The following is a 9705-nucleotide window of genomic DNA, read 5'->3' on the forward strand; positions in this document are numbered from 1 at the left end:
CACACGTAGGCGTCATGGGGAGCGAGTGTATTCGCGAGGCTGCCATATCGGCGTCTTGATTATATTTATTGTAGTCGCCCCTCCATAATGACATTCTTTCTAATTCTTTTGTAATCGCATTTTCTATGGTTATCAAAATTCACGGGTGAAGAGAGAACGGTCGATATAAGCGGTCACTATATTTAATGATGCGATTATTATTCCGGCACGTCGTACGGCTGGCATGGGCTGCTGCCACCGAGAACCACGTCCATGACGCCTACGTGTGCGGCACCGTATGGAAGGGGTTAAGTTGATGGAGAATGATTTTGGGCCTGGCCTAGACAGTGTCATTGATGACCATCCTGTTGGATCACCACCTCTAGGTACCCACTGTTGGTTCCTTGCCATTAATATATGAATATGCTGATTTTCTGATAATACAGTATTGTAAGAAAGTCTTTCTGTATACCTGTTGAGGTAGGGAGCACCACTGAAAAGATGGCACCATCTGGGAATCAAACCTAGGACCTCCCATTTACACTACGGTTGCCTCCAGTGAACACCTGCACAATATTAAAAGGTTTCTTCCCCCTTGTAAGAGAAGTAGCTTATAGGAAAGCCAGAAGGTCTGCCTATGCTATCAGTGGTGACCCATGGTGTTTGAGCACACAACTCAGGAGATTTAAGGGATGGTGGTGAAGCATGGCAGAAACCACCACCGAGTAATTTGCCCACTCGCACACTATTGACCCCTATCCAGTGTGTCAGTAGTGTGGAATAATGCAGTACATCATACATAAGTACCAGATACATCCCAGGGATTTGCAGACAGTATGTTCCATAATTATCAACATTCTACTAATTTCTCGCTATATAACCCAAACACTGGAACATCTGGCATGGGATATTACATGTCTAGTTAAACAGACATTTATGTGCATCTGGTAACACTGCTGGAGATGTAGCTCACAGGTGACCATGCTCAAATGTAGAGCTTGCTCATGAACTGCCTTGGTCAGGGATGGTGCCGCAGTTGTTTGCATCTACCAGGTACTTGTTCTCATGCTCCAAAACCACAAGTGCCCAGTGATAGTTTAGATGGGCCTTAAAATCAAACTTTTAGTTTGGGGTGAAAGTGGCTGAGATTTTTTCCTAGTAACTGTCTTGTCTCAGAGAAGATACCACCGAGTTTTCAAGTCATTTATGCTTATACTTTTTTTTTAATTGTGATTTTTTTTTTCCCCCGAGGGGTAATATTTGAAAATTTTGAAATTGATTCAGAGGATAGACCTTTGACTGGATATTGATTATTTTTTGTCTATATAATGGGCTAAGATAGATGAAGAAACGGAGGCAGAATCATGATGTTCTGATCAGTCTGTTATGAAAAAAAAAATCCAAAGTTGATGAAAAAAGAGAAAAAAAAAATGTATATATGAAAACATCCTATTAGTCCTTGACAGGACGTACATCTGCCTCCAAATGTTCTCCCAATTATGCTAAATCCAAAAAGGATTTGCAGTTAAAAATCAGTGAAGGCGTTTTGGATATGAATCAAGTTAAATGTGCAAAAATCAAGTTTTTCAGGAATGAGCGTCATAGTTTTTTTGTTCATGGTTACTAGTCCCCTTTCATCATTTAGGATGTTATGGTGTTGAAAGGGTATCATAGGCACAACCCTACTCTTTGTTGCCAGCTTTTGATTAATTACAGGTTTATATGATGAATCCAGTTAGTGTCCACCAGGGTTATATTGCACTTATCCTTTTCTTGGCGCAATGCATCTTTGGCTACAGACGATCTTTATCTGCCATCCTAAGCTGTTTTATGGCATCACTGGTTGTTGTTCCTCTTGCTGATGGCATATGTGCATGTTCATAACCAAAGATGTGGTTCAGAACTGCAACTTGAGCACAGAATTGAACTCTAGCTGCTGATGCAAACTTCCTCTTTGAACTCAAAGCCCAGATCTTTGCATGGAAGCTTTCATTTTGGTTTTGTGTCCTTCCCTTAAAGAATTTCTCTAAAAGCTCTGTAGAGGTGAGGTCTTGATATATTGCCAGGATGGATTTCTGCTTCTCAGTGGGAATCTTCGCCAGGAACGGCTTCTTGACTGTGAGACTCGGGTTCCTCTTGCCTGGCTAGTGCTCTCTGGAAAAAAACACCACGAGTCTTCTACCTTAAGACAGTAAGAATGCAATGGCTTCTCATCTGTGCTGACAGAATGCAGGTAGGAGGCCATGATAGCTTTATGCATTGTCTGAACGTCAGTATTCACACAATCACGTATTGCCTTCCCATAATCCTGTGTCAACTGTCACAGCAACTGCTCATATGCTATCATTTATCATACAAAAGCATAAATATTGTGCAAAATACACAGCTTCTTTTGTTAGCAAATATATGTAACAGCAGAAAACATAATATGCAGTATGCAGCGCACACGACTCAGCCACAGTAGGGTGGGGGGTACTGTATTATATTTTTTTTAGATAGTAAAAATCAAGATACAGCTTCCATACTCAGCCACAAGATAGCTTATGAGCAACACTTTTAGAGGAAATATTTTCAGATTTTTTTTTTTTTTCGTGATTTTCTGAAGGACGATCCCCTTAAGGTACACTATATGCCATGTGACACTCAACCGTTACCTCAAGTTTTGCTGACTGGAATACTACAGCCTCACGATAGTTGACAATGGTCCACAGGCACTCTGGGTGTAATAATCATCACCTCAAATTTCACCGATTGAAAATCCACAGCCCCACAATGGCTGGCAATAGTCCTTGGGACTGTTTCTATGTCACCAGCTGAAAATAGTAGGAGGAGGAAAGGAGCAGTCACTGTCTGTCAGATCTCCATGTGTGAAAAGGTAAGAAATACAGTTGAAGTTGATAGTAATCTTGAGCCCAGTTCAAAGACAGCTCCTCCAGATGTAGGTATTTGTCATTGGTCCCTCCCTCCAGGACTGATGTCTACATTGTATTAGAGAGGGACAGTTTCTATAACACTTGACTCCACCATAAGAATAGCAAATAGATATTATTTTAAATACTTCAATATGGGAAAGCCAACACATACCCATATACAGCTGCCTAGTATGCCTGTGTAAAGCTATGAATATATTGCCTACCTGTTTTCTTGTTATGCACAAACAGATTTGTGCACTACAGGTATTTCATAAAATTATTTCATAAAAGTAGTGTGTGTACATACGTGTGTGTGCTTTGATTTGAAAACCACACACAGATATGTACTCAGGATTTTTAGTACATGCCTTTATGAACCTACTGTGTTGATGAGAAAATAGCCACATAGTTTGACTGAATCACACCTGGCACAGCTATTGAAAGGTCTGTGGCAAGTACGAGGTTGTCTTCTGTAACAGGATGCTGAACCCCCTGAGTAAAGGTAGAGGATAATGTCTCATGTGGCATGGTTTGACCTTGAGTTATATGGAATGTATTGTGTGTCGGCACAAGGAAGGTACCCCCGGGATGATCAATTCCACTACTTTCTGTCGTTTCATTCTTCCTGCCCACATTTAAAGCTAGCTGCATACTTGGAGATTCAATTGCTGGATCAGAGTTTGCAGGTGTTGTGTGTGCATGAGAAAAAATGAAAGTCTGTTTATCTGCGTGGTGTTCACTTTGACTTGGGGAGACAACTCTTTCAATTTGAACAGAAGCCTCAGGGACAGTGTACACTTGGCCCTGTCCTGTACACTGACTCTGTTCATCAACTGTGATCACTACTGTGTGGTCTTCTGATACAAGGTCATCTGAAACAAGGTGGGTTGCTTGTGGATAGTCTCCTACCATTTGCTCACATTCGACTTTACCATGAACTGATCTTTCATGACGGCGTAGTAATGCACTTTTATGGAAGCCCTTTTTACACAGAGAACATTTATATGGCCTCTCTCCAGTATGTATCCTTAAATGGGTCTTGAGACCTTCTTTGGTTGTATAATTCTTATTGCACTCTGAACACTGATAAGGCCGTTCCTGAGCATGACCCAACTGATGTCTGTACAGATCACGCCTTGCAGCAAAGGCCTTTCCACAAATCTCACACACCACTTTATGCTCCTGGGGAAGATGGAATCTTTTACGATGTGCAATAAGATTGCACTGATGAAGGAATTCGGAATTGCAGTCCGTACAACAATATTTGACCTCACGTGTATGTGTGTTTCGGTGAGTCCTGAGGGCATATGGTGTTTTAAACATTGCTCCACAAAATTCACAAGCAAAGTTCTTAGACTCAGAATGAGTGATCTTATGGTTTTCAAATGATGATTTATCAACAAAGCCTTTACCACACTTATGACATGAATATTTGATGGGAAGACCATAGTGACAACGCTTGATGTGTACAACATGGAGATATCGGTGGGTGCTGAAGGACTTGTGGCAAATCCAACACTTGAAAAACCTAGACTTTGGATGTTCCTTCAGAATATGTTTATCCAGTACATTCTGACTTGAGGCCTGCAAAATTTTAAGTCAACATTAGCATGTTCATATAACAATGGACATGGCTACAATACCTCTATATAAAGTTTGATCATGCTTAATTTGATGTAGGCTAAATCTGCAGCAATTTTTGTTATACAGCAGTTTAATACAAAAGGTCAGGTAATGTTTAATCTGATATGGGCTTTAAAAAAAAATGGAGAAACTGACAAAATATCAAAACGAAGATAAAGAACAAGACTAGAAAGGACAGTGTAGAGGGGCCTTACCATGAAGAAGAAATATGGGTAGGATAGGTTAAGAGTGAAGAATAAATTGAATAGAAAAAAAAAAAGTACCTGCTCTGAGCAAGAAGGAGCAAGTTATGAAGTTAGATATGCCTGTTACCTGAAATGCACAGCCTTGACATTGATGAGCAGACATGTTGTGCACATTCTGCATGTGACGAGTCAGCTTAGCCTTCTCTTTGTAGCGACTTGGGCAGGAAGGGCAAGTGAAACTGTAAACCTGTGCATGAACCTGGCTGCAGTGAAGCTTTAGCTGTTTCATATCAGCGAAGACTTCTCCACACAACTCACATGCAATGGCCTCTTTCTGTGGAGAATCAAGAAAGGAAACTAACTGATCTACATTTGTTAGTGTGTTAAGGGTTTAAGCTAAATGTAGCGGTGAGAGCCTCATGTGATGGGTGGTATGTAGATGTTTGTGATATTCTATGTTGTTTTCTCGACGTGTTCTATACACCAAGGGTTTTTCCCCCTTACCAGGGAGGTAGTCTAAGTATAGATAATTTAATTCTTTATTTGTGTATGGATTATGATTATTTTTAATGTGATATCTCTTTGTACTTACATACATACATATACCAAAGGCTTTTTCCCCCGTACAAGGGAGGTAGCCAAAGTCAAAGGCATAAATCCACTCCCACCCATTTCATCCCCACATACTCCACTCCCATTCACCACCCCTCCCTCCCTCTTTTCTTGGCTTCTCCTGGGTGATGGGTCATCTCTGCATGCTGCCCACTGCCCTGGGTCAGAAGCAATGTAGCAAGACACAGCACATCCACAGCAAGGCTACTTCATTCAATTGGTGACCCTCCCTCTCTGTCCCCTCGAGCAGAAAAAGAATGTAGCAAGACAGCACATCCACAGCAAGGCTACTTCATTCAATTGGTGACCCTCCCTCTCTGTCCCCTCATGCAGAAAAAGAGAAGACAGGGAGAAATCACTTCATGCTGCATCTAAATATAATTCACATATACTCCCTCATCCACTATCCCCCACCCACACCCTTCCATGCATCACATCATTATCCATACACAACCATTTTCCACTCACTCTTATCTTCTATCTTCTCCCTTCCTTCCTCAACAGACATTCCCTTCTTCCCCAATGCCCCTTTTATCCCATCCATCCATCTCATCCTTGGTTGCCCCCTCATGTTCACTCCTTCCACACCTCTTTTACTAATCTTTCTTCACTCACTCTTTTCATGTGTCCAAACCATCCCAATACTCTTTCACCACCCCTATCTCCCCACTCCCTTTCCACTCACACTATCCTCCTCATTTCTCACTTTATCCAGCCTAGTAACCCCTATCATACTTCTCAGGCATTTCATCCCAAACACATTTGAACTCTCTTAGTAATTATTTAAATTCTTGTTTTGTTGAAGTGTATACTGTTGTGTGTTAGTGTTACAAGTCTACCTCTGATGAGCTTTGTCTTCCTTAATTGTAGTGTCATTAGTGAATGTGGGTACTGTGGTTTGTGGAGTTAGTTTGGTTTCCTTTATAAGTGGTATGTGTATGTTATGTCTATGAAGAAATTGTTGCAGCTGTGTGTTTGTGATGGATTTTACTTGTTTATGATTTTGTGTTTTGATTTGGTGACCATCTTCATAATATGTAAAGAACCTTTGATCTATATATAAAACTATCCATTCCAATAAGAAATTATACTTGATTTCTGCCGTGCTCCACACAGGCACCAGCGACATGCAAATTCCTCACCCACTTCAGAAAATATTCTTTTTCTCTACTTTGTTCATAAGATAGGAAATTTTAGTTTCAGTCATTAGAAAGAGCAGTCATTCTATAACTATGACAAAATTTTCAAAACTCAATAGGGTAAGAAACTAAATAGTTATGTGGAGTTGAAACCAAGGAAAAGAAATGATCAATAAATATACATATTTACTTATAATTGATGTTTACAACAATTACGATAACATGCGTAGAATAAAACATGTGTTCTACACATACAACTGAACATGATGGTGCCTTCAAATTTCACTAGAAAGCCATAAAAAAGATTAAAATTAAGGATTTTTATAAATATTTTGCGTCATGATGTTCGTGGCACAAGTGAAGGACAATAGTTGCTGATTCCTGCCCTCCTCCTACCAACTTATTCATCATTGAATTTATTATGAGAAAATATTTGTTTTCCATCATTCTTACCCAAGATTGTAAAACAAATACTTTCTCATATTAATTAAATGATGAATAAGTTAGGAGGAAAAGGAGGAATGAAGGAGTCGGCAACTACCCTCCCTCCCTTGCACCACAAGTGTCATGGAAGAAGAAAAAAAAAAAAAAAAAATCTTGTTATTTTTTCTTACAGCTTTCTATGAAAAATCTGAATGCACCATTGTACTCAGTTGTTTATGTAGGAGAACACACATTTTATTCTACACTTATAATTGCTGTAAAATCGATTATAAGCAAAGATGTTTATAAATCAACATTTTTTTTTTCTTAACATCAACTCCACATAATTATAGTTTCTTACCTTGTCAAGTTTTGAAAATTTTATTATAGTTGAAGAATGGCTGCTTTTCCTTATGACTGAAACCAAATTTTCCTATCTTATGAACAAAGTGTAGAAGTGTAGAAACATATTTTCTGAAGGAGGTGAGGAATTTAACTGTTGCTTTAAGAATCATTTAGACGAAGCTTTAAGAATCATTTAGATAAATACCTAAGTAAGATGCTGTAATGATTATGATTTATCTTATATTATTTGTTTTTGTTTTGTTATCATTTGTCTGTCTGATTTTCATTTATTATTAGTTATATGTCAATTTATTATTATTTACTATTTACCTGTTTGTTTATTATTTAACTATACCTATGCATTTATTTATGTATTTTATTTGTTATTTACATTATCATAGTTTTTATTTATTATTTTATTATTAATATGATTTTTTTTTTCGCATCCGACCTAGATATGGATCAAAAGGTCTCCTGTCGGCATGCTCCGCCTTTGTAATCCTTTGTAATCTGCAAGACTAACAAGTATACCGAGCTACACAGCAGAAATCAAGAATAATTCCTTACTGAAAATTATGCATCTTCATTAGAAGTGTTAAATGTACAGAAATATCTAACCTTGACCTGTAGTATATCCTGAGCATTCAGGGTATTTACAATTCTATTGTCCTGTTCTGAATCTTTCTGAGACATCTGGGTGGGCCTTTCAAACTCTGAAATAAAAAAGTTTCTGTTCAGGAAAAGTAGATTCACAGCACCTCAACTGTATAATACATCTTAATGAAAATAACTGCAGGTTAAAACAAACTGAATGTAGAGAGTGATTATCTCCAAATATATACAGTATATATATATATATACATCACAAAATACATCTGCATAAATAATTGCAGGAAGTCTTCATAAAACATCTTACCATTAAGACATGATAATTTCTTTCTCCTTCTACTTCTTTGCTCCCTCAGTAGTAAAGATGTTAAGCTATGTACAGCAGACTTCGTGTTATCACAGCTCACAAGGTCCATCTGATTTCTTTCATCATTAACCTCCTCTTTTGTAACAAAAAAAGAGTTTTCAATACTTTCCACAGCCTTTTCTGCTTTGATTAATTCTTCCTTTCTCACTCCCTGCACTTCTCTATTATACTCTCCTTCTTTCTTCATATCTCTGTCTATATCTTTGACATTTTTCTTCCTTGAACCAGAATTAGTGTTTTGACCATCAACTGTCATAATGAGACTACAAGTACCAGAACTTCCTTCCAACTTCTTCCCATTACTGAAAAACTCATCTTGTCTTCTATTTTCAATATCCTGATGAATTTTTCCAACTTTTTTTACAGGTTTGGGGCTAGTCTGGAAGTTCTGATAAGTCTGTAGTGGGCTGCTGTTAACTTGAAGAGATATAGCAGGTGATGTTACTTTATCATACTCGCACTCTACTAGGCTCTCACATCCTACTTCTTCCTGACATGGATGAATCCTTGTTTCTTCTTTATTAGTTGTGATTTCACATACCAAACTTTCGCCTCCTTCCTCTTTTTTAACTTTTGCAAATGCATCAAAGGTCGACACTATTTCAGTTTTAACCTGAGCCACCTCCTGTTCAAGTACATCAATTCTCTCAAATAACTGAACACATCTTGAACACATAACATGTGAAAATAAAGAAGCTCTTCTCACTTTCTCTGGTCCAATTACATCCACAATCTTTGGATATATGCTTGGGGCATTATTGAGTCTTGACTGATAAATGTTAAAATGCGGTGATGTGACATCACCACAGCAAATGATGCAATGCCTGTTCATCCTGAATGATGCCACTGTCATTCTCTTTTCTACCTGAAATGGAATTAGTATACAGTATATATGAATAGTGATTGCAAATGGATGAGTAAATGTGTGTGTGGGGGTGATTGCCATGTAATGAAGTGGTGGGGGACCAGTTCTAGATGTCAGGCCCTGCTGTACAAGTGCTGTGTCTTGCTGCATTACCTCTGACCTGAGCAATGGGCAGGGGACAGGGATGACACTTCATCAATGAGGAGCTAAGATGGGAGGGGCAATAAATGGGTTTCTGGGTAGGTGTACACTTTGACTAAGCTATCCTAACTATAAAGAGAAAAGGACCTTTTTATATATGTACATATATAAATGGGTAAAACATAAATAACATTGATAGTAATGAATGTAATCCCAAGTTTCAATGATTAGATACACACAGCTACACATCAGCCAGCAAAAATCTTCAGGCCCTCCAATGGATCTTTCTAGGATGAAACACTGGACTACTGTCTATGTTACTGTAGTGTGCATCTATTTCTTTATCACCAGCCAATCATGGGAGGAGGAAAAATATTATAAAACCTTAACAAAAATGCACCTGGTTACTGTAGACTACTTGCATGCATGATAAATTCTTCGTAATAATAAAATGATCATATGTAAATTATAATTCTCCAACATC

The 9705-nt window shown here is 38.4% G+C and overlaps 1 protein-coding gene and 1 long non-coding RNA gene across 2 annotated transcripts in view; one reads left to right on the forward strand and one right to left on the reverse strand.

The window, feature by feature from the left end:
- Window positions 1-257: 257 nt before the first annotated feature.
- The window catches only part of LOC143028550 (uncharacterized), a 10844-nt gene continuing 1396 nt past the window's right edge, over window positions 258-9705 (reverse strand). Inside the window, exons 2-5 of the mRNA XM_076190827.1 lie at window positions 8156-9080; window positions 7858-7952; window positions 4848-5054; window positions 258-4475 (exon numbers count right to left, since the gene is read on the reverse strand). Of these exons, the coding sequence (XP_076046942.1) occupies window positions 3270-4475; window positions 4848-5054; window positions 7858-7952; window positions 8156-9068 (2421 nt within the window). The 5' untranslated portion in view covers window positions 9069-9080 and the 3' untranslated portion in view covers window positions 258-3269. The remainder of the gene's footprint in view (window positions 4476-4847; window positions 5055-7857; window positions 7953-8155; window positions 9081-9705) is intronic.
- Window positions 8584-9705, forward strand: part of LOC143028551 (uncharacterized) — an 8029-nt gene continuing 6907 nt past the window's right edge. The window contains exon 1 of the long non-coding RNA XR_012966738.1: window positions 8584-8650. This is a non-coding gene — a long non-coding RNA (uncharacterized LOC143028551). The remainder of the gene's footprint in view (window positions 8651-9705) is intronic.

Source organism: Oratosquilla oratoria, chromosome 9 (genome assembly GCF_046742065.1).
Source record: "Oratosquilla oratoria isolate Oo_2021 chromosome 9, ASM4674206v1, whole genome shotgun sequence".
NCBI classification, from domain to species: Eukaryota; Metazoa; Arthropoda; class Malacostraca; order Stomatopoda; family Squillidae; genus Oratosquilla; species Oratosquilla oratoria.